This window comes from Mastigoproctus giganteus, chromosome 5, assembly GCF_048544385.1.
Source record: "Mastigoproctus giganteus isolate SK-2022 chromosome 5, ASM4854438v1, whole genome shotgun sequence".
NCBI lineage: Eukaryota > Metazoa > Arthropoda > Arachnida > Uropygi > Thelyphonidae > Mastigoproctus > Mastigoproctus giganteus.
In genome coordinates, this window is record NC_143579.1 from 212370021 (window position 1) to 212396259 (window position 26239).

Consider the following 26239-nt stretch of genomic DNA (forward strand, 5'->3'; position numbering starts at 1 on the left):
TGAAGGAGAAGTATGGGGGGGAGGGGGATGCTGGAAACTTTGCTCTAGAGACTAAACATGGGTTTCACCACTTCAAGCCTCCAATAAGCAAAGTGGTGGTATTTCACCAGTTGATGAAAGTCATCTACCACTTAATGTGTACAGTTGTAACATTCCTGGCCTTAGCAGCCCTGAAGGATAGCACAGCACGCAAGAAATATCTTATGTTACATTCTGCAGACGACTATGCCTTTATTCAGTTTTTCAGGTTGTGCTAGACTACGTGAAGCAAATATCATCACTACTTGGAACATGAGGTAATGTACATTCATTTTATGCTAATAAAGTGGCAACATTTCCCCCCCAGTCTTCAGTCTCTCACCCCTCTCACTAAATCGACCAAGGTACACCCTTAACAATGCCGCCAAATTCTAATCAACGTCTAAATTCCACCGGTTTCATCTAAATCTCTAAGACAACAAACACTATTAGCTTTTATCTAGCGTATAGCCTCACGTCTAAATTTAATAACATCAAAATTTTGCCCGACCTATTAGGCCTTTAACACATCTCTTTAGCATTCAACACCAACCAGCAATCCCATTAAGCACTAATGCCAAATGCATAAATTTTTTTTTTTTTAAGGTCCTAACCACTGAAATCCCAGGAAACTAGGTGGCAGGACCTGCTAGAGCAGTTTGTTGTAATACTGGATACACCCGGCTAGCCTCCATGTGGCAGGGTATGGGCAACATCAGGCCCCACTAGGGCCTGGCGGCCAATAAGCCAGTCAAACAATGGGCACAACATATCACACTGCACAGACACGGTCCACACATCTTCAAGTCTCTGGCTTGACAGTGTACTGTCCAAGATACAGTGAAACACATGCGGAATTGGGAGAAATCCCAAGTGCTGTTTGACACAAACATACCTTATACCTTATGCAGTGTACAGCGTGTCTGGCACAACGATTCCTTACACCCCTTTCATCTCCAAAGGATTCAGTTATTGCTCCCCCAAGATCATCCTGCATGTGTGGCTTTTGCACAGTGGTTTCTCCAAGAAAGTGTTCAAGATGTGAATTTTCCAGCCTATGTTCACGGATGAGGCTTATTTCACTCGGGGAGGCTTATTCAATCAGCACAATGCTCATGTGTGGGCTCACGACAACCCACACGGTGTGCGCCCCCATGCGGCACAATATCGCTTCGCAATAAATGCGTGGGCAGGTGTGGTCGGTGACTGCTTAGTCGGCCCATACCTGTTACCATCCCGCATGAACTCCACTAAATATCGGATCTTTCTTGAACAAGTTCTACCAGGGTTACTTGACGATGCTCCAGCAAATGAGACGCAACATTTGGTTTCAACATGACGGGGCGCCTGCCCATTATGGAAGGTGTGTTCGTGACCATTTGAACAGGCTTTTTGGGCATCGATGGATTGGCCGTTGCCTGGCCCCCACACTCACCTGATTTATCGAGCCTTGATTTCTTTCTTTGGGGGGCCCCTCAAATTTATCGTGTATGAATTACCTGTGGAAACAGAAATGGATCTCATGGCAAGACTCGTCTGCACTGCTGCTACTGTCAAAGAAACTCCAGGTGTGTTCGACCGTGTCAGCCAATCCATGCTGCGTTGGTGTCACGCATGCATCGCGTCTCATGGTGAAACCTTCGAGCATCTGTTGTAACATCATGAAATGCATCCATCTAGTACTCCATTGTTAATATTATGTCAAATAAATTTTGCCACTAATTACCGTACTGTCTTGTGTCATTTCTGCTTCTTGTGCCTCTGCTACTACTTTCCCGTGACGTTTCCGGTTATGGGTTCCTATGCGATTCACATTCCTTTAGATGTTACCTACCTCCCCTAAATGTTTGTACCAATATTTTTGAGATGCCCTGTATATGTAGACAATAAGTAATAAGTGCATGATCCAACAGGAAGAGACAAAAGGTTACTCACTGCTATACATATGATTTCACATACTACCATTTCAAGGTATCGCCCACAGTTTATTTCATAATGAACCACAAAATTTAGATAAAACACACATAACTGAACTGTCTAATCACATTTCTTTGTAGTAAATTACCTATATCCCTTATACAAAAACAAGCTATAATTATTAAGTTCCACAGTTCAGTCAATAAGCATAACATGATGTCAAAAAGTAATGCACAAGCAAGCAAATATGAAGTTCCACTGATGTTTTATTATATCTTCACACTTCAACGACATTAAATATAAGAGTTTATTATGAGAAATATTTATTAAACCTGCATATGTCGTGCAGGGTTAAATTAAACCCAAATGACTAACAGCAATTTTACTTCACCTACTCTGTCCACACAGCCAAAACACCTGATGTTAAAAATGGTTTATTTGAATTGGTCATAGAAAATTCTAGAAATGTCTGTTAATTATTGCACAATTAGTAAAATTTCATGATTAAGTAAAATAATTATATGCATGTGTTGACTGACAAATGTCGTGAAGAGATATCGATGGCAATTTTGATTTACTGCTGCACACACGCTATCCTCCAATTGGTATAATTATTTAGCTCTCTAGACTTCATGATACTGATGAATCATCTGGAATCAAACTGTTCACACACACAATTCACGTTTCATGCAATAAGCTGCTGTTAGTGATACATGCTCCTCATCAGAGGAGTTAGTAGTAGTAATAGTAATAGCAAACGATACAATAAAGCAAGCTTATATAGCCAAAAAAAAAAAAAAAAAAAAGAAATAACCTACATAGTTCACCCATCTGTACCTTTAAGAATTTGTCTAGGTCGTCCTTGAATTTATTCAACCCATTCATTTTCAAAACAATAGTTGGAAGCATCAACCACCTGCTGGCAAACTTCAGCACATCTATTCTGCAACCATCCTCCAACTTGAATTTATGCCCCCTCGTGTGTAGTCTCAGCAAGTGGAATGCCATTAACATTCAGCTTACTCTATCTATTCAAGGCTTTAAACACCTCAATCAGATCTCCTTGCAGGTGCCTAGTCTCAAAATGCTGCAATTTGCAGAACTGAAACCTTTCTAGGTAAGAGCACCCTTTTGTTCCCTTCACCAGTCTAGTTGCTTTCTCTGCACCCATTCCAGCAGACCTACATCCTTCCTCCAGATCTGTAGATTGTTGTTATTAGGAGCATTAGCAACTAAGGCCATATTGCTCCGGGATATGCGGTGGTCATTCTCTGACCTTTCCGCGTCCTTCGTATTTGGTGGTGACGGGCTCGAACCCCGGTCTAATCAAGAAGCGTGCTACGCACTGCTGCTGCTCCTTCCCACCTGGCTACGGAGGCGCCTCCCTCCAGATCTGTATACAGTACTCAAGATGCAGTGGTGAGTGCACCTCACCCATCACAGAGCCCTACAAGGAGATGCCCACTCATGAATTAGAAGGTACTGCATATGTGAATGGAACGCCAAGTTCACTTAGAGCATCACACCCACATTCCCAAATAGCCTTGACTGTGTCTCATGACCAAAAGGAAGGAGACCTATTAGAATACAGATGACCCTAGTTGTAAGAGCTCCCTGCTGATTGATCAGTAAGGCTGGTCTGGGACCTCCCATCTTGTTGAAGCAGGGGCCAAAGTGGTGGATTAGGGCTGGGCCCATCACCCATCAAGATCTCCCTTTCTGGGTGAAATGGGTGCAGTGCATGGTTGCACATGCCGAATTCCAACTATGTAATCCTGGAACCAAGGTATGGGCACTGGATCCCAGTGATGCTTATCTGGAAGGCCAATAGCATCATGGGAAGGGGGTCCCCCACGGGAAGGGGGAAGAATGCTAAAACTCTATAAACATTTTGCATCTACATTCAAACATGAAGTTTTTTACAGTTTTTTACAGATACTAGCAGAAGTCTAATTCTGACTGGGACCTCCCATCTTGCATCTACATTCAAACATGAAGTTTTTACAGATGGGGCTAGCAGAAGTTTAATTCTTTAACTGACTTTATATTAACAGAAAGCAGATATTAGATAAAATCTCTCAGCCTGAGGCTGTTGTTGGTTTTATGGCACAACAGCAGCTAAAGGCCATTATGCACCTGCCTAAGGCTGACAGAATCTATTCAACTATATTAAAAGTAGCTGCAAAAGGAGTAGCTAAACCTTTAGCCATAATAATGAGGGCATTCTTAAATTCAAGAGAAGTACCTACAGACTGGAAATGTGCAATGAAGTAATGCAAGATCATTTTCATAGGCATAAAGCCACAAGGCAATTGCAGCATGGGTTTGTTAAAGACAGATAATGTCTCACCAACTGATTAACTATTGTGATGTTGTCAAAAAGGAACTGGATGCAAAAAATAATTTTCACATCATATACTTAGATTTCAGTAAAACCATTGATACTGCAAGATATATATGATTTAAACTGGAGAAATGTGGCAATTAGAGGCAAGTAAGCTATGCAAATAATTTCAATTTAGATTTCTTTTCAACTTAGTTAATATCTTTAACACAGTAATGTCCTTGTGCCTTCCATTGGTGCAATAAGTGATATAGTCTAATTAGACTCATTTTTTTTTTTAATCCTGGTAAGTTCCTAATTTATTATTATTATATTCTTATTGTTATAATTACTTTTATTCTGTTACATGTGCAATGTAACTGGGTGCTATGCAGTGCATGTTCTGTTTTAATAAAAAATAAAAATTAACAAAGAATAGTTATAAATGGCCACTGCTCTTTATGGACTAATGTAATGAGCAGAGTTCTACAGGTATCAGTGTTGGCACCTTACTGTTTTTAATATTTATTAATGATATTGATCTCTAAGTTTGAGGCTGCCGTAGCCTAGTGGTCAGGCGCGCGGGTGCGTAAGTACACGTGCCTTGAGTGACCGGGGTTCAAGCCCGTGACTACTGAATACGGTGCGGTTTCTTGTATTCTATCTATCTTGTGAACTCCTCTGACCGTTTGGTTGTCCCGGAGTATAAACAGAAAATTTATTTAAATTTATGTATTTAATGATGAAACAAAGGTGAGCACAGTGGTTAATGACAATAACCAAGGTATAATCAATGATTATCCATTTGTATAAAGCAATGGTTATGGCACACCTGAAATAGGTTAGTCGTCAGCACAAAGTTCTTACTCAGATCTTTAACACCAGTGATAGGAAGATCTAGCATCTCCCACTTCTTCACATGACTGGCTGTTAATCACCACAATTTTAGATTAGAGTAAACCATATTATTACATATTCCTGTGCAAAATTTTGTTTCTTGATTTAAAACCAGTGGCAAAGGGAGAAAAATTTTCCCAATTATCCTCTTTTGGCAATGGTTTAAAATCAATTTTCCCCTCTTTGCCACTGGTTTACAATTGGGAAAAGATTTTCCTCCCAGGACTAGATTTAATCATTGTTAAGCAGTGGGCAGAGCTAGACTTGCTTATCACTCATTGTCACAAAGATCCATAGGTAATAACCGTATACTGAAGGCTAACCCTGGATACAAGTTTGGAAACCTCAACTTTGGAAGAATATAGGTCTATTGGAAAGGGAGCAGAGAAGGGGAAGGAAAGGATATTCTTATCAAGAAAGACCGATGTTCTGTGAATTGCAGTCTGAAACTAGGTATCTGTGTGATGACCTATAATTAACTATATAATGCTTTAAGAGCAAGCAAACTAAATGCTAATGTCATCTTTACTCTTTCTGGATAAAACACATATGAGCATAAATTTAAGCCTCCATTTATTCATTAACCTAGCAGCTTTGTAAGTGTGGTGTCTGTGAGAAGTCACTTCATTTTAATAATTTTTTTTTACTTAATCAAAAGCAGTGTTCTATTAATTATTATTATTTGTTAAACTCACTTACAAAATGTCAAACAAAAACAAAAAACAAGAGAAACCAATGTTTATTTATTTTTTTAGAATTTCAAGGTCGTTCATCCCCCAAATTGAAGAATTGAAACACGGGTGCAATGTGAATGTGTATTTTTGTAAGCTGTTTGCATTGTTTCTGTAAAGAATGTGAAACAAAAACTTTAAGGCAAGATTAGACAGTTCTCACTGGTATTTCACAGATGGCAAGTGAGAATGGAACTTGAATGCAAAAAAAGCACAAGCTTAAACCCAGGGGCTCACATTTGGTGAGTATGGGCTTGGCACAGAGTCCTGAGCTGGATATCATCATTCTTTTTCTTGATGATTCCCTTCTACTTCTATTTCTTTCTTTCTCTCTCTCAGGATAACTCAGAAAATTTTTTTGGCTGGTGCAGCATAAATCTCAAGCTTCCTTGCACCATATGGCTAATAATAATAATAATTTTGCTCGCGTGGCGTCTATTAAATGTCAAACAAAAACTGATTCTAGTAATTCACATACCGAAAGGAATTGACTGAAACTATTGATTCAACACTAAAAACCGCAGGGGTAGAAGGCAATAACATTAGTGCCAGAAGCTAGCATTAAATCTTGTATTCCCTTTCCCATTTTTTTTTTTCACTCCCATGTTTTTAAACGAAAGACGCATGCTTAATTAACACATGCCCTACACCCGAGGTAATTCCTTATATATTGCCACGGCACAAAACACATGCATACCAGTTGAAAACCGCATCACCTACAAAAAGGGAAATCTTACCTTCTGCTTCTCTTTCTTTAATTTGTGATATTCCTCTTGTCGCCGTAATTTATTTTTAATTTGTGAAATGTTTCGGGCAGGAATTGGAGGTTCAGAAACAGATCTATCACCCATTTTTGATTTTGTTAGCTCAAGTCCCCACCACGTTAAGTTAAAATTATCGAGCGAATAATTATAGAGGGCACCACACGTAAATACAAAATCAAATACTATGATGAACACTATTTTGGAAAAAATTGCACTCTCACAAAAATTTTACTTTAACAAAAATATTCCATCCAGGACTAGTGATGAACAAAATAGATTATTTCAATAATAATGGAAATATTTCTCTCTCTCTCTCTCTCTCTCTCTCTCTTTTCTTCTTGATTGATGGAGCGGTATTGTGAGATGTAAGAATTTCCATACGATAAATAAGTAAAATACGGAGATTCATCAGATGTAAATAATTGAATTTGAGTCATGACTACTTGGTAAGGGGCCAAGACTAGTGTTACTCATGATCCTCCCAACACCAGGTCGAAAAGGCCTGAGTTCAAATCCCACCTATGACGGGAGAGCTTTTTCCACAACGTGGCTGAGTTAGCTGGTCAGTCTCAAGCAAGAGTTACATAGTTTTTACCTCCAGGAAACTAACAAGCAAATACGATATATTGACTTCTCATGGCCTTAATTGTTTTGGCGTTTAATATAAACAAAAGCTATTATAACGGTTGCGCAATTAACACATGTTTAAGGTTCTTAAAAATTTGTATTTTTCGAATTAAAACAAAGTCACCTTAGTATTTAAGCACGCTTTCCATTTCTCGTTCTCGTAGCTAGCACAGTAATTAGGATCATTCTTCCACGCCACGTGGAAAAGGTTTGAATTCGAAAACTATCAAGATGGGATGAATTTTAGGCGTCTATTCACACGGTGGCCGAGTCAATCGGCCTAGGATAGGTTGTATTGGTTTTAACTCCCAGAAAAAAAGTGGCCGCCATACAGCCCAGAATTGGACCTAGCTGATTACTGGTTATTGAGTTAGCTAGAAGCTTATATCTGCAGACATAGCCAAAAAGACGTCATACAACTCAATTGGGTCCTCGTGGGAAGCACATTCGGTAGAATCGCTGTCCTTCCCCACACCTGTTGGAAGAAACCTGAGTTCGAGTCTCGTCGATGGCGTGAGGAATTTTTAGAATATTTTTTCACAACGTGGCTGAATTAGTCAGTCTCAGTCGTGGGTATCATGGTTTTCTCCCGTAAATTCCGTTTTTCGTCCAGCGAACAGACAATCGACCTCAGAACACATGCAATTTACAGAGTATACATGGGGCATACTATGATTTTTAGTGTTTCTCACCAACCATGGAATAAAACGAAAGACGAAAAACCCAAATTTTTAAAATATTTAATATTTACAATAAATCTATTTACAAACAAAATACCATATTACTGATTTTAAAATAAGACAACTGTGATATACAGGATAATAAAATACCGAATTTAAAATGCAATAAAATATACTAGGTTAAAAGCGCTAAAATACTAACTGAAGCTTTCAAAGGCTTCTGCCTTCTTTCTCAACAGTGACACTGTTTATTATCCTGTATATCACAGTTGTATTATTTTAAAATCAGTAATATGGTATTTTGTTTGTAAATAAATTTATTGTAAATATTAAATATTTTAAAAATTTGGGTTTTTCGTCTTTCGTTTTATTCCATGGTTGGTGAGAAACACTAAAAATCATAGTATGAGTATATCCAACCCCAGAGGCCTAATTGAAGAACTATACATGGGGCAATATCACCTTAGTCGCTGATGTTGCTAAAACTGTACAACAACTAAATAGGACAACAGATACAGAGATAACGTGTCTGGAAATCAGTTTTCTTTCTCTGTTAATAATCTTAGTTCTCGAATCGGAGCTATTATTAATTCAAGATGACAACGTTTTTAACATTTGTAATCATATAAATTAAAGTGCCACAATACGACTTCATTATCATGTTTTCTTTCTTGTATATTAATATATATTTATCTTAAACTACTCTATTAGACGTCTTGTAGATAATTTCTGTCTGTATGGTACATTAAATGTAATACACAAGTTATTTGTACTAGTTTTTGTTTTGTCATTGTCTCAGCACGTTAGGCACAGATACTTTTATTGGTTTTGGTTCTCGGCGTTTCACAGCCTTAAATAATACTATCTTAAATAATACTCAGTGTTCAAAATGAATTAAAGGATTACCTAAGTAAATAAAATAAAATTGTGATACAAAATATTACAAATTTTTAATCGTTTTTAATATACAGTCAATGTGACTTCCTACTATATACATAAATTATTAATTTCATCTAATTGTTTTGTTTATCCACCAACGATAATTTGATACTTTGGTGTAGATTCCTGGCTGCATAGCTGCAGCACAGTGTCCTCCAGCAGATACAATTCCCACTAAATACCATTTGCTTCCTTTCTTCACTACAAGAGGTCCACCACTGTCTCCCTATGGGAAAAAAAGAAGCAATGAGATGTCATAATATAGCATCTAAGATGACAATACAAGAAGACTTACTAACGACATTCTATTTTCTACCTTTAACATAAATGATGATTTAAAATAAAATGATGACTGACCTGGCAGGAATCATGTCCTCCTAGTTTGTACCCACAACAGATCATTTTCTCATTGATTAAAAATCGATCTTTGTAGAGATTTTGACATTCTGCTACATCAAGTGCAGGCACAGCGGCTTGCTTAAGAACGTTATGGTTTCCAGTTCCTGAAATACACAAAGTTTCATTATGATTGAGGAGAAACTTCTTTAATCATGAGATATATATTAATTCAACATACCCTACAGAAAACCATAAAACTAACTCATTAACATTCGAGTTGATAAACAGATTTCAAAAGTTACTAATTTTTGTTTTGAAAAGAGAAACTCCTCAGATCATATAACTAATGACAAATAACATCGTCATAAAAATATTACAGAACTTCAAACAAAAAGTAAATAATTTTAGATTTTTTAATAGCTTGCTACAGGTTAATCACTGGAAAACAAAATTTGTAATTTTCTTGTTTAAGGTTATAACCAGTATTTAGAAACAATATGTTGCAGTTTGCAGATTATTTCAGTTCCTATTTCGAAATTTTGATCAGTCTCATTCACTTCGCACTGGTACCGATTGAAATCAATATTAAAAAAACTGAGCATTCGTGGAAGCGGATTTTCGAACTACAACTTGGGAAATTGCTCAAAGGATCCATACAAAACAGGTGAGTGTAAGCACCTTACCGCACCTTAACTCGTTTCAATTTGGAGAGTAAGTCAATGAGGAGTTAATTTAAAATTAACTTCTCATTCGGTCAGCTCTTTGCTCAGATTAATGTTCTAATATACTTTACTGTTACTCTATCTGATGATAAGCAAAAAATACATCGTTTCAGTTAATTTCATTTTGTTTTTAGGATAGCTTAAGCAGGATAACAGCTTACGAAGCATGGCCTCAAAAAATAGCGGAAATTTGTTCTATTTGTAATGGAGTTTAGCGTTCCCTTTTTTTCATAATGTTTTATGATATATTTTGTGTGACCATCATAAGATTTATCGGATTGTTAATACTCAGGAAATTACCAACCTAAAAGGTTTTTATAGTTATCATATCAGCAATCACAAATAAGTTAAAGTACCCCTTTAGGGACTTCTGAAGTCATTTATCTTTATAATGAACTTTCTAGCTTATCTGATTATTGTCTTGATAAGTAAGAGCCTTTCGACTGTAATTCTCTAAGTATTATTATTATTAGCCATATGGTGAAAGGAAGCCTGAGGTTTATGCTGCACCAGTCAAAAAAAAAAAAAAAAATTCCCCGAGTTACCCTGAGAGGGAGAGAGAGAGAGAGAGAGAGATAATCACCAAGAAAGAGAAGAACATTGATATCCAGCTCAGGACCCTGGGTTTGCCAGGCCCATACTCACTAGATGTGAGCCCCTGGGGTTAAATTTAAAATATATCAGTATCATAAATTAAGACGCAAATGATTCTGAAGGAAAATGAGAATCAGAATAAGAGAATTATTTACCATGCGTTTCTCCCCATCCAGTCACGTGGCACATAGTACCCTTTTTTAGTTTTGACTGCCAAGGAGCGATACATATTGGTTGCACGGTGTCACTGAATGTAATAGGTGCATTTAAACGGACCAGAGCAATGTCGTTATCCTTCCTGTTAGAGAACGCCTAAGGGATATAAAGACAACTATCAGTGAATGAAATGTAGGGGATATGGGGTATGGGGACAGACAGACAGATAGATGAAAGTCAACAACGCTTAGGGCTTTGTATAATGTCAAATGTTCGTCAGTTTGACATATCCTACAAAAAAAAACAAAAATGTTTGCTTTTGTTGTAGGATTAATATGGCCTAAATTGTTGGAATATGGCCAACAATTTAGGCCATATTCCGCCGTATATAATTCTGTAAATTGCATGTGTGCTCTGGTCGATTTACTGGATGAAAAACCCGAGATTCCGAGAGAAACACCATGCTACCTTGCCTGAGCCTGACTAACTCAGACACGACGTTGTGAAAAGTCCGATAAAAATTCCCCACATCATTGACGGGATTGAGACCCAGGTCTTTTCACACCCGGTGGGGGAGAGGAAGGTGATTATGCTAATTGCACTACCCACGAGGACTCGTTTGACATGCCTCGAGTACGCTATTAGAACACTGTCCACAAAATAATTTGATTCCCTGCAGCGTGTATCGTACTGGTGTCTTCATACTTTAGCTGCACTATTTATAAAAAGAGTACAGTAAATCCTGCCCAATAGCGTCGACTTAAATGTTTCCATTTTTGGATGGAACAAGTTGTTATAGATAGGATAACAGCTGTTGAACACTATATTTCATATCGCTGGGCATCGTTGGAACAGAAATAGATTAAATTTAGTACAATTTGTCAATAAGGCTAAATAAAATAACTTTTAAAAACCTACGTGGTATAAGATCGGTTATTTAGACAGAAAAATTTTATAGAAAATCTCCACGTAACCTTATTTCCTAATTATATTAAAACTTATGAGTTTTAGGATGAATGGCATAATGCAAAAACAAAAGTAACTTTACAGGTTACTCGGTTGGTAGCTCATACGTCCAGTGTATATATATCTGTAAAGGTGGATGTTCACTGGTTCGGTTTGCTCTGGTAACGAAAGTTTTCTCAAGGAGAAAAACTTTTCTACCCTTGCCGATAACGTCTGACTCTGCCACGATGCGAAAAAAAGCACATAAAAGTTCTTCGCATCATTGACAGGATTCAAACCCGGAATGAACGGTGATCATTTAATTCGCGGACTGGTGCAAGATCTTATCTTAATTGTCTCCATCTGAATCTTCTGTTTATTTGTCCTTCTCGAAATACTCTCCCTTGAACTTTACACACTTTCGCCATCATACCCACGCATTAAATGCTTCTTGCAAGCAATTTATTTAAAGACTGCGAAGTGCTTCTGTTGTGGCTCTGCGAGCATCGTTGTGCGGACACAATGCTCGGGCTCATAGCCGCGCCACCAAAGAAAAAAGGACTCTCCATTATTGTCTTTGACGTTGACAAAGATCTCACCCCGACTCAGTTTGGGGGGCGAGCTATATGGAAGAAATATCCAGAGAACTCTCCCAGAAGTCAACCTGGAGGAAATTATCACCCCAAAGTATCATACAAAGTCCAGGAACGGAAACAATGTAAACTGAATTTTTGAAATTGCCCCTATTTCTTGGCAAACAATCATTCACCAAGACAGAGTTTTTATAACTTGGGGCAGCCACCGCTTCAGGGAGCACTTGGCTGTACCAAATGCTTTAAATGCTGCAAATTTGGGCACATCATTCACACCCGCACTCAGGCTGCTGCTGCTACTTGTTGCCATTGTGCTGAAAAGGACCACGAGTATAATACGTGCACTAACAAAGAATAACCGCCCGTCTGTACAAATTGCAAAGGACAAAAGATGCCTCACGAACACTATCTATTTAAATGTGCTATCTATTTAAAGGTAAAGAAATTACACCAATCAAAGACCGATTATGGCCCATCGTCTTAAACCGTAGAACACCAACATCCTGAAAATACTCCAAAATAAAAGCAGATGAAGACAACTTCGATATTTTAATCTTACAGCAGTCGTATACCTATGCAAATCAGATCAAGGGGTACCACCTCACCTATAAAATTACTCAAGTTGATGAAGAGGCCCCCCCCTGGGCTGCAATAGCAACTAGGAACTTTGACATAACTATCACCAAAATGCCCCATTTATGCACAGCTTGGGCGGCGTGTGCCCCATCATCAGCTCCCTGGGAAGTTTTTATATAGTCTCATTATACTGCAGGCCGGGGTTGGATATACTTCCATACATGAGATCGTGTATACTGGAGATCGTCCTCACAACTCTCCCAAATGAGAAGATCATCATCGGTGCTGACGCCAACTGCAGGTCACCTGCCTGGTTCAGCACTACTGCTGATAGGCATGGCTGTAGGAACAGCCAAAAACTTGAAGATCTCGCAAATTCTCAGCTTACCGTTCTAAACAAGCCAAACAACCTTCCCACCTTTTGTAATACCCTGTGAGAATTCACAATTAATGTCACTTTGGCAACAAGAAACATTAAACTTCATCGTGGGCTGGGCGGTCCAGGATTCCTGGACCACCTCAGACAACAGGGCCATAACATACCAGATAACAAGATCCTTGGATAGAATCCCAACTCCAAGGTTCACCCCTCAAAGGTATGCCATCTCCAGAGCAAAATGGGACCTTTTCGCGGAGAAGCTGCGTTCCTTAGCACAGCACTGAAAGTTAATAATTACCATCCCATTGATCCTGATGCCTACCAGAGAAAAGTCACAAATATAATTATAGAAGCTAGCAACTGCGCCATTCCTAGGAAGAAACCCATTCCTGGTGCTGTCCCGTGGTGGTGCCCAGAATTCCAGCGGGAGGTCAACTCCTGAAGAAGAGCCTTCTAACGAGCGTGATGGTCCTGGCCAGCCGCGAAGATATAGAGGCCCTCCGCCACCAATACAGAGAGACCAGAAATATATACACGGCTACCATCAGGAAACGCAGGCAAACATTATGGGAAGACTACATCCCTGGGGTGTAGTCTATAAAATCAAACTCCCAAGAGGGGAGGTAATGACAGCAACCATAACCCCTCAAGGTAACATAACAATCTCATGAGATAGATCCATCAATAACATATTGGATACAATTATCCAACCAGCAATGGATCGTAATACAAGTCAACAACAGCAGCTCTGCCAGGACAACAATATATACAGTCCAGAACATCAAGAGCCGCTCTTCACCATTGAGGAGCTGCACACCGCAACTAATCGACTCCGCAACAACAAATATCCAGGACTAGACCTACATGGACCAGAAATCATAAGGAAAACTGTGGAGCATATCCCATACCTCATCCTCGACCTGTTCAATCACTGCCTGCAGACAGGAGTCTTTCCCTCTGATTGGAAAACAGCTAACATATGCCTGATTCTGAAAAACCCAACCAACCAAGCCTCCAGAAATACCATCTTCATATAGATCGATTGCCCTGTTATCTGTGCTAAGCAAGCTTTTCGAATACCTCCTACACAGCAGAATTACAGTACATTATAATGCAGCAAATTTAATATGGTTTCAAACAAGGATGCTCAACAGTTGATGCAATCCAGAATATCCTTACAACTGCCACAAACTCCAGTAGAAAATATTTTCCTCATTATTGCCATAGACTTTGCTGGGGCGTTCGACTCACTCTGGTGGCCGACCGTCCTCAGCCGACTACGACGTGCCTGTCTTCCCGGAAACCTCTATAACACCATAAGAAGCTACCTCACAGCCAGAGAAATAAATGCCAGTGCACCGTACTGTAGAGTAAAACGCCAGGTTTACAGGGACTGTCCCCAAGGCTTGGTACTGGGGCTGCTCCTTTGGAATGTCGTAGTTGGTGACTTCCTCACCACTAACCTGAATGAAGTTATCCCCCAGGCCTATGCAGATGATCTGATCCTGGCTGTGTCTGCAGACCACAACTAGAAAATTCTGCAAATCAGGCTCTCTCGATATTACAAAATTGGGCAAGGTACCATAACCTTCAAATCTTTCCAATGAAGATAATTCCATTTATCTTACTGAAATGATTTATCTTACTGAAACACTTCCTCAGAAGACGTCCACAAATTAAGATAGACAACACCACAACACGTTTCACTACTGAATTAAATATTTAGGAATAATCCTGGACTCAGAACTTACATTCCTCCCACATTTTAAACACTTGCAGACAAAATTAAGGAACTATACTGGCTTGGTTGCCAGAGTTACGCGGCGGGATTGGGGCCTCAACCGCCTCACTCTCTCATTGTTCTACAGAGCAGTATTTCTACCGGCGATTACATACGCTGCAGGGTATGGTATACGAGAGTAAAAATAGTAGTAAACAGAAAGAAGCTCGAAACTATTCAAAGATTTATCCTCCTTACCATTACCAGAGCCTGCCGTACTGTTAGCACTCATGTCCTTCAGGTGCTGGCAGGCGCCCTCCCTTTGGACTTGGAGGAGATACGATGCGGGTTCCTCTACAAACTATCAAAAGGCACATTGGTGACCTTCATGAACCATACCATTGATCCCACTAATAACTTGAAGACTGAAAAGAAGCGCCTTAGCCTCCATTTACAGCAGACTTGGCAAGATAGATGGGCTAACTCCACTAAAGGAGATATCACTAGGAAATTTATTTCACATATCAACAAGGTACATCCCAAGTCTCCTTCATGGTTCTCCGCCAGCCTGCACGCAACTTTCATACTAACAGGTCACGGATCCATCAGAGCCAAGGTCTCAAGTCTTAGAATTATTGATGATCCCCTCTGCCACTGAGGAGAGCTGGAGAGTTGGAGTCACCTATTGTATGACTGCCCTTTGTATGAGGACCATCGCTGCATTCTGATTACCAGAATTAACTTCAATCCAAAACACCAGAAGCATTACTTGTTGGACAGCGACAGAGAGTACAAGGCCTTCTCGCAATACTGCCAGGAGCTCTTCACAAGAAGATTCCTACCACTGGAACGACAACTACACCTGACTAACTCGTCTTGCCCAAATTCAAGTAGGACAGTAAACCTGACTACCAAATAATATTTGGATGGGTCATCTGTTCCATGAATCATTTAACACTGATTTGGATCTTCCTGATTTAGACTCTTCGCTAACTCTGATATTATGCAGCTCTGCCGACCCAGTGACTTAATGGATAGGATCCCTGAAACCGCTCCCAAGTCAGACTGCAGTGAACGACCATCTCTAATTTTGACTTATCAAACGGGAAAAAATCCCAGGAGAGACCGCTACTAGTGACACGGTCCAGTGATAACCGCACACCTAACGACCAGACCTGAAAGCTCCGAACTCGTAGTGACCAGTATACCTCGGACGGGACACATGATGTATAGTCCCAAGTGTGACCACAAGAACTGACCTATCAGACTCGCCAGACTCTGAAAAAGAAGACAGGATGGGACTTTCCTCCCAGGTATGAAATTCCACCAGCACAGCTCAGCTGCTGCCATTAAACTATTATATTTAGGCCACTCTAATAATTAAATTCATCTGCCGTGCTGTGTCTTATGTCTGTTAATTGCGTGTGTTCTATGGTCGATTTGCCTGTTTTGCTGGACGAAACAACCCCAATTTCTGGGGGAAAATCCTTGCTATCTACGTCTGAGACCGACTAACTCAGCCACGGAGTGAAAAAAGATTTTAATTAAAATTCCGTGCGTCATCGACAGGATTCGAACCCTGGCCTTTCCCATCCGGTGTGGGGAGGACGGCGACGATACCATTGTGCTACCCGCACAGACTAGCTGCTGCCATTAAGCTTTCCTTGCCACAAAGAACCCTTGCGTGGTTCTTTTTCAAAAAAGCGGGGAGGAGACAAAGTTTTTTTTTTTTTTAGGTCCTAGCCACTGAAATCTCAGGAAATTAGGTGACAGGACCTGCCAGAGTAAATAACTATAATACTGATGTACCTGGTCTGCCTCCACGGGGTAGAGTGTGGGCAACTTGTGGCCCCATTAGAGGCCCAGCAGCTAAATGACCAAAGAAACAATGGCACTACACAAAAAAAAAAAATCCATATACCTTTAAACCTCTGCATTAACAGTGTTCTGTTTCACACCCACAATGTATACTACACGGAGATGAGGGAAACCCCTGGTGCTATTTGATACTAAACATACTCTACATTCTACATTCTACATTCTGTGCCGGACGTGAAACCCTGGCCTTTTAGAGCTTTCTTCAGACGTGAAAACAAAAACAAAAAAATATATTTATTAGGGTCGCCAGTAATTTATTACATCTACACATGTGTTTTGTGTGTGAAAATTGCGTGTGTTCTCTGGTCGATTTGCCTGTTTTGTTGGACGAAAAACCCAGTATCCGAGGAAAAAACCTTGCTATCTACGTTTGAGACCGACTAACTCAGCCACGGAGTGAAAAAAGCCCATTAAAGTTCCTCGCATCATCGACGAGATTCGAACCCGGGCATTTTCCTCCCGGTGTGGGGAAGACGGTGACGATACCACTGTGCTACCGCCCAGACTCAGACGTCAAAACAGGAAGAAATCACACGGGGGCTAAGTCCGATAAATAAGGGGGATGTGGCAGAATCTCAGCAGTGATCACTGCCTGCACAATATTAGCCGTATGGGACCTAGCATTCGACGAGATTCGAACCCGGGCATTTTCCTTCCGGTGTGGGGAAGACGGTGACGATACCACTGTGCTACCGCCCAGACTCAGACGTCAAAACAGGAAGAAATCACACGGGGGGCTAAGTCCGATAAATAAGGGGGATGTTGCAGAATCTCAGCAGTGATCACTGCCTGCACAATATTAGCCGTATGGGACCTAGCATTGTCTTGATGGAGAAACCACTTCACACCGGAAAGTTGGGTCACACCGGATTATGGCCGACCTACCTCTCATTACCATATGCCCCATTCATCTCTTTAACTGTTTCCGATGCATTTAAGCCCAGTCTTATACAATAACGAATCACATATCGATGTTCAATCTGTATGTCCGACACGATACTTGCTCCAAAACGATTGTCAGTGACAGAAACTCTTTGTGTAACACTAGCTTAACAAGTACTGGCATGCGCACACAGTCTGCTCAGTAGTGATCAGGGAGAGCGCCTCTAGCGGCAGTTATGGAGAATTCGCACGGTAAACATAAAATCTTGCACCAGTCCGCGAATTAAATGATCACCCCTCGTAAAAACGGTGTAACCCACGAGGTGATGCAGGAAGACCCTTTACTAGCTATGTCCCATAGTGGTATTTTCTCCACGTTCAACATGCGATATCCAGTCTCTAGTTACTCCACTGCATGTGAGGCATGGTAGCAAAGCAGGGTGCGTGTCCCGTTTCATAATGCAGACTCCAATTCGGTTTTTTTCGATAAAACGATACGACTGAAGTTAGAATAATCGAAGTCTTTGGAAAACGGGTTTTGCTCTAGTTTGCTTTAATCAGAAGATAATCAAATGCTGCTTACATAATTGCTAGAGAAACCAAGGTATTCCGGATGGATGATAACTTGCTTAATATAACGTATCTGTTCCGTTTCATCTACTGTGTTCTTATTGAATTTTCCTAAGTGCACTGTCCAAGCAGCGGATTCCCGAACACTGAAATAAAAAAAAAGAAAAGAAAACAGGCAAGTGAACGATGTAACATACAGAACAGTAAATAATCATTATGCATGCAAGATATCTAGCGAAAAACTGTTGAAAAACCATCACAGTAAATTTATCAAGCAGATTACACTTACCCTCGAAAGCAGTGTGCAGCAGTGAGTACCCACTGATCATTTATCAGTACTACACCACATTTATGTCCATTAGGTTCTGCAGACCTAAGGCGAAGTGCCCCTTGCCATGGCCAGCTACCAGGAACAGCCTCTGTACCGCCGACAATTCTATCATTCCCTAGTTCAGGTGGAATTGGAGTTTGTCCACATTTGACAGTGCGAATAGAATATCCTATAAAAATAACAAACCGTCTCTTAAATGGGCTTAAATTTTGAGTACAGTTTGATAACAAAAGCATTGTTTTATTATTAATAAATGTAAATGTACCTACTGTTCAATTCCCTCCCTTCTAATTTCAAATATTCAGGAACCATTCCAATCTGAATCCACTTCAAATACATTAAAGATAACATTGGTATCACAAGGTGGCGGTGTTCTACCAGTACTCACCACAATTTTCTTCATCGGTACCATCAACACAGTCGTCTCTGCCATTACAGACGCTCCCTTTTCCAACGCAGCGACCGTTGTGACAAGTTACTTCCTCTGGACTACATGTGGCTAAGAAAAACGAATATTTAAAAATTATTTTATTGCCTGGATTTATGTTAAAATCTTCAATTTTCATTTAAAAGATTTCAATATAGATGAAACAAAAAGGGCCAAATCCATTAAAGAGAAGTCAAGTTAAAGAGGTGGTCCTTATGATGTAGCAAAATAATATTAAAACTGAAAAGTGTTTTTAGCAAGGCTGGACTTGGAAGGAGGATTCTTTGGTGAACCGTTTTTCGCAGATCCCACTCATACTTCTGACATTTTTATTATAATTGTTATCAGAGCAAATGAAATTCTCTTAATCGGAAAATGAAAATAACAACAAAATATTTCTATAGGAGAAGTATCTCAAAGGCAAGTTCAGGGTCAGCCTAGGGTTGCATCCCAAGCTGACAGCTGCTGGCTCTAACACCAAGATTTCAAAGTAAACTTAAGAAAATGAGGCTATCTTTTGTTTTATTTTACTTTTGCAACTGCAAACAGACAACCAGCCATAGACTACATACACTTTACAAGCATAATTCACTGTCACCAGTTTGCGTTTACACTTTTAAATTATTGTTACTGAATGTTTGCTGTTTATTTTAAAAATGGTCATTATTTTTGCTTAATTTCATTATAATAATGGGCTTCCCTGACCATCGAGATACTGTATTGTACTACTGCGTCACATTAAGTTCTGTTTAGAATCCTGCACGACCACTAAATAAGAGGAATTGGGCACTGGTCAGGTATATTCACTTAGTTATTATTGCTATAAAAGGTAGGTTTCTCTAGTGATTATTACTATAAGGGGTAGCTTCCCCATGGTTATTATTAGTATAAAAGCTCAAACATTTCTGTGCATCTTTGTGAAGTTGGCACTGTGCCAACTGTTTGCAACATAGGATATTGGCTAACGCTCTGACGTTCACCTGTCACAGTGTAAACGCATATGATATGCAACCTGAGTTGATCACATTTCCAGTATAGATGGAAGTTATTATAGTTAGCATAGTTAGTAAATATTATCAAGCAGAAGAAGCAAATCTTGTTAGTAACAGGATTACTTACTGGGTGGATCTGCAGTAACAAAATGTAAATAGAATCCTCGATATCGGAGTTTGTTGATTTCGCTACTGTAAAACAATATGTGAAGAGCAGAACCAGCGGACTGGATGTCTGAGGGCTGCCGATTACCACAGTATGTACCCAAGAGTGGTGCCGATGTTGTGTTGCCATCAAAAATCGTAAGACCATCAAAGACACAGTTAAACGATGGAAAAAGGGATACATCCAGAAATGTGAGACGCACAAACTGAAAGAGAAATCAAGTTATACAATTTGATCTAATCCGTCCTAAGATTTAAAATTCTGCCTTTCAGATAGATTTTTTTATACAGAAGTGGACAGTTTGAATTTATTCAAAGTATCCAATTCTTTATAAAGGGATTTTGAGCATCTGAAAGTAAATAGTTTGAATAAATTCATGGAAGAACTAGACAAACTGTTGATGGGATGGTAGGTGAAATGGGATTTTGGCTGATGCTGTATAAACTAGCGTTCTTACATCATTTGCCACTACGAATACTAAACTTATAACTATAGTACTTAACTCCTAATATTTACCAGCACACATTCTCAAATGTCTTTCGATAAAGTTAAATTTCAAAAAAATATATATTACCAATATTAAAGATATGAGCAATATAAAGGTCAAAGATAAGATTTTAGTTTAATCATTAAATTTTCTTCCGAGCGACTTGCTTTTTATTTATATATCACATGATAACGTACAACAGATTTTCATATTGGTTGATCTCATTTTCATTGTATAGTAATGAGTGTTTTTTGGGGACACAATGAACCACCATTATCGCTTGGTCCCAGGTGGACACTTGAGGAAAGGGAGAGATGCTAAGGGTACAATGCGCCTGGGGCATACTTTGAAAGGACGAAAAATCCCAACAAAGAGAATCCCTCGGTCCCAGCAAAGAACACTGACCGGACGGGCCAAACTGGTTCTTGAACCCAGGCTCATCTTAATGGTTAATCTTAATTTTCATTGATTAATAATAAGTGTTTGTCGGGAAAACAAAAGAACCAACAGTATCTCTTGGTCCAGGACCGATCCTTGGGGAAGAGCAAAAATGTAGTTATGAAAAATATGAGACAGTAATGTAAACAGGGCAGTGCCAAAAAAAAAAGTTGAAAACACCTTAACTGGTTTCCATAGTGCACAACAATGATATTTCCATTGTTCACAATAATGATGTTTCATTAAAATATTTTGAAATTTATATTTAAAAATGATTAACACTTCCTTTTAAGAGTCCTTATATTTTACCCTAGGGGCTCACATCTGGTGAGTATGGGCTTGGCACAATCAGGGTCCTGAGCTGGATATCATCTTTCTTGATGATTCCCTTCAACTTCCGGCTCTCTCTCTCTCTTTTTTTGTTTAAAACAGAAAATATATAGTTATTGATGGCTAAATGTAAACGAATATTATTCCTTAAAGTAAATTTTATAATAATTAGTTAATAAACAGCATGGATGAAAGAAATTACTAATTACTGTACACACACACACATATATATTTTAACTCCTCGTCAAAGAAAAGGGGTAGGACTGGAAATGGTGTATTTCTTCATTTATACATTACAGGATCAACTGGATTACAAAGTATAATGTTATATTTACAATATACAAAGTAGGCAATGGTAAATAAGATATAATTCAAATTGAGAATAAAACTATAATATAGAATAGAAAAGAACATTGCATTACATCATGAAATTTGTTATTTTATTAAACATAGAAAGGAAGACATCTAAAATCCATTAAAAGTTAAGAATAACAATTTTTATATGTATAGAATTATGCTCTTGTATAAAAAATTTAACAAGCATTTTATATACTAACAACACGAGCTTATGCCCCAACAAGAGCGGCCAATAACAGGTCTCTCCCCAATTACACCACAGTCATGGGTGTAACAGTCTTATAAACATTTAGCTCACATTGCAACGGACTGGCCTGAGGCCATGAGCATCGAAAAGTTAGACTGGCCAGCACAGAGTTTGATCTCAATCCTACAGAGAATCTCAGGAATTAATTGGATTGCTGGGTGCGTCTGAGGAGAGACTACTCAAAAAACACACTTGAAAAAAACACACGTGAATCACTTGTAAGACCTCTTAAGAGGTCTTACAAGTGATTCACGTTTAAATATCGAAATTAACAGAAATAATAAAGTTAAAGAAAAAGTGTATAAATTATGAGCGAATAAGCCTTTGCATACCAATAAATTCAAATACATATTTATCCAATTAATTAGGGGTGGAAAATGCAAGACAGTACAATAAAATAAGTGACTGATTCTATTTGTTACGTTGAAGATTGTAAATTGACTATCCACATAATGAGGAGATTCTTGTTTTTACTAGTAAGAATTGGTAATAACAGATATCGGGTTTTTACTGTAACATATTTAAATTCATCTAACAAGCATACCCACGTGTTTTTTTTTTAAATCCATCACATTTTTATTAAATGTCATAAACGTTATATAACCAAAAACATTTAAACTCTGTTTTCCATTATGAATGCGTTAGGAGCTTCTTGTTTTTTCTAGTAATTACTGGTAGTAATGGATTTCAGGTATTTGGGATTAGCATTAAAAACAATCTTTTGGGATTAGCATTAATAATACAAATGAAATCCATTTTCAAAATCTGTTAATGCAATGCAGTCAATGTTAATGTGCTTAACATTGACTACATTACATCAACAGATCAGCTGTGTTTGGTCTGTTAATTTGATCAACCGTGGAAATATACTATTTAAGAAACCATGTGTATAATGCTCACTTTGTTGCTAGGGGCTAAGACAGTCCACGAACATGTTGTGTCCCTCGGATACGAACTTGAACCATCATAGCCAGGGCTGCTAATATTTCCTTCAAGGGAAGTGGCACGCAAAAGTTGTTGAGATTCGCAGGGCATTGCCTCGATCATAATATTGGCAATCCAAACAGCTGTGGAAAATGGAAGTACGTTCGTTAATTAAGAAATATTCTATTCACTAGTTACACTGAAAATTATGGAAAGAAAGAGCTTAAATGCTAAGATATTAACACATATTTTAGAATTGGATTAACAGAGTACTCTCCGGTAGAGATGCAGAGATTTCTTTCCTGCCTTAATCATTGGATAAAATTCCCCTGAAGAAGACATAAATCAGGCTTAGAACAAGGTTTGGGATTAATGGGATACAAACCACTGGATTCCCTGCATGGAGTACAGTTGAATTGGGTCTTCTTAACACACTCTGGTTGGAAATGTTTTCATCTGTGGTCACAGCGACCTCAAGAGATAGTTGATGGCAGGACATAAATGGTTCCATCTTGTTGTTAGAGCCAGACAGCGGCCTGTTCTGGTTGACGTAGCCCTCGAGCGACCTTGGTCAGCTCTTCTTGTAATGGGTTCCTGTCTCCTGAAACTTCTTCTATGGTGCCGAGGCGACACTATAAAACCAGAGGCGGATTTACCGTGAAGCTTAAGCTTCAGGACCCTTCACTTGCACGGGCCCCCACCAAGGAGCTGGGAGAGGGCTCTAGCAATGTGTTCACATGGTCATATGTTTTTGTAAAATTTGCAAAAGTAAGATATTTCAACCACAATCGGTTAAGACCGCTGTCTCTTTTCACTCCGACTTCCCTCCGTCATACTTCTGTGATTTCATTCAACAAAATGAAACAAGTTCTGGACGATTGTAACCTGCCATTGAATAATATTCTCGGTCAGTCATATGACAACGCAGGTGTTATGAAAGGTGAGGACAAAGGGTGAGATCAACAAACTCAGTACCAGATTTTCTCGTCTACGGTGGATCTCAAAGCAGCAGCTGCTACACGCCCGACATCCTGCCACTGTTAAAAGGTTCATCACCTCCACCGTCTACCCTGCCATTCTCTATGGTGCAGAAATATGGGCCTCTGCTGCACATACAAACCTTAAGCGGGTGTACACTGCTGAGTACTGGCTACTGAATGGGCGAATAACAAGCTTCGGCTACCTCCCGCTACCACAACTACCATGATGGCACAAGCACTCGACATCCCGAGGTTGAAGTTCCTGATCGTTGAAAAGAGGCTGGTTTTCACAGCCAAACTCATCTCAGGCCAAATATCATCTCCAAATATTTGGAATGCTTGCTCTTGGAGGATTCCACAGCCAAGCCTAAGGTCGGTACCAGCACTTGTGGCTCACCACAACAGGCTTGTACTCACCGAAAGATTTCTGCCCAAGCAGATGCTCGTTGCCCTCAACCGTGTGGACGCCGACATCGACACCATAATAAGTAAAAAGAAGGACAGACACAACTTTATCAAAGCTCTTGAAACCTGAATCACTGCCAAGTTGTATTTGTTTTTCTTTATTTGTGTTCAGCTCCTTGTTTTTATGATGTATTTGTATTTCTTTTTGCATTTGTAATCTGTATTTTGTAGCCTTTTGTATGTGTTCGCTATATTTTGTAGCCATTTGAATTTGTACTTATGTTATCTATATGTGAACCCCTGGCGCTCGTCGCCGTGATGGGATATTGTGCTGTAATTCTACTTCACAATAAAGATTTATTTATTTATTTATTTATTATCTGATGCCATAGAGACCATAACAAAACCAACTCCAAAAACTACTGTTAAAATAAGACCTGCAACTTGGTGGAAGGATGGGATCAGTGAACTTTTGGGCGTAACATTTGGCGATGCCACTCGTATAGCACATAATCGATGCAGTTGGAGGAATTTATTAGTGGCCACAACAGCTCCTCGGGAACTATGTGAATGGAAGAAGAAGAAATGTAACGAGCCATGAATTATTTTAAAGAAATTGTTTTGACGTCGAGAAGCGAATTGTAACGAAAAAAATTTCAAATCATACCAAAAATAGTAATTCATTAAGAGGAAGAGATAAATTTCGAATAGAAGTAATGAATAGGCTTTTGGGTTGTTTGATAATCCAATGAATGAAGAGGAGTGAATCGTATGAACACATTGGAAAAAGATTTAAATTTCTTGCCTGATTTGCCACAAAATACTGACATCAACGAAGATAACATAAAATTCATAATATACCACTACGACGAGGACATCGACGGCAAACTGGGTAATGAGTGTCGTCAATTAAGAGAGTATTTAAGATTAGTCACTACACAAGGAAACTTGAAATGCCCTGAAACCTTACATGAAAGAAATATGATAGAGGTTTTCTCAAATTTGACAACAGCTGAAAAAATTTTACATGCTTTTACCAATAACGAATTGTGAAGCTGAAAGAAACTTTTTCAAACTATAAAAAATGAAAAACAAATTTCAATCGACCATGCTGGAGGAAAGACTAAATTATCTGTCTATTCTCTGTATAGAAAATGATATTACAAAATCGTTGTCATATGAAGAGGCGATCAAAGAGTATGCAGCCAAACAATGTAGGCAAAAAAAATATTATAGAGGTGTGTCAGGCAGTTAATTAATAAAAATGTTATTTTTCTCGATTTGTCAGCTTTTTAAAATTTTGTTGTGATTTCTTTTCTTTTCTAAATAAATATTACTTATTTTTTATTCGTAATTTTGTATTATTTTTCTTAAAGTGGGCCCTAAAAATTTTATAATCTTCAGGCCCACAAAACCTGTATCTCTCCTTATATAAACCATAAAAGGTATCATATTTGATTATCTAAGTACTTATACCAATATTTTTCACATTTTTCATAGTAATTGCAAAAAAATTTAATTCAGTGCTCTGAAACAATAATAAATTTTAGCAATATTTCTAATTAATTAGTTTATTTATTATTTTCCTTTGGTAAAAGTGTATCGGAGTACAAATTCAGCTTAAGCAACATCTTCGCAGTAACAACAGGCCTATTATCCTTACCTGAAATGGAAACAGACGCAGCTAAGATCCGAAAACTTAATGTAGATCTACCCATTTCTCTCACGATACTTCTGTTAAATCTTCAGAAGATATCATTAATTTCATAAAAGAGTTTAATACTAGTGAATAAGACTGGATTAATAAGTCAGTGTGTACCTTTTTATACCTCCTGCGAGGTGTTTTGGTTATTACAAACCTGCAGATAGCGATGTGTTTAGCGTCATCAGTTTTCCGAATCTATT

General features: G+C 38.8%; 2 protein-coding genes across 2 annotated transcripts in view; both read right to left on the bottom strand.

Moving 5' to 3' along the window:
- Positions 1–6774, bottom strand: part of LOC150086080 (ribosome production factor 1) — a 38316-nt gene extending 31542 nt beyond the window's left edge. Inside the window, exon 1 of the mRNA XM_090373694.1 lies at positions 6624–6774. Coding sequence (XP_090229820.1) covers positions 6624–6737 — 114 coding nt within the window. The 5' untranslated portion in view covers positions 6738–6774. The remainder of the gene's footprint in view (positions 1–6623) is intronic.
- Positions 6775–8966: 2192 nt separating this feature from the next.
- LOC150086081 (chymotrypsinogen B-like) lies at positions 8967–23060 on the bottom strand. Its single transcript, XM_090374789.1, has 8 exons — positions 22926–23060; positions 20128–20371; positions 18970–19080; positions 18540–18750; positions 18264–18396; positions 10707–10863; positions 9254–9399; positions 8967–9122 (listed from the first exon to the last, which is right to left on the bottom strand). The coding sequence occupies exons 1-8, from the start codon at positions 23058–23060 to the stop codon at positions 8967–8969; spliced, it is 1293 nt and encodes a 430-aa protein (XP_090230915.1).
- Positions 23061–26239: the final 3179 nt, after the last annotated feature.

Coding starts and splice junctions, on each gene's coding strand:
- LOC150086081 (XM_090374789.1), bottom strand. CDS start 23,060: ATGCCCTGCGAATCTCAACAACTTTTGCGTGCCACTTCCCTTGAAGGA. Junction 20,372..22,925: donor TCTTAGCCCCTAGCAACAAA/GTGAGCATTATA, acceptor TTTCTCTTTCAG/TTTGTGCGTCTCACATTTCT. Junction 9,123..9,253: donor GAGGACATGATTCCTGCCAG/GTCAGTCATCAT, acceptor TTTTTCCCATAG/GGAGACAGTGGTGGACCTCT.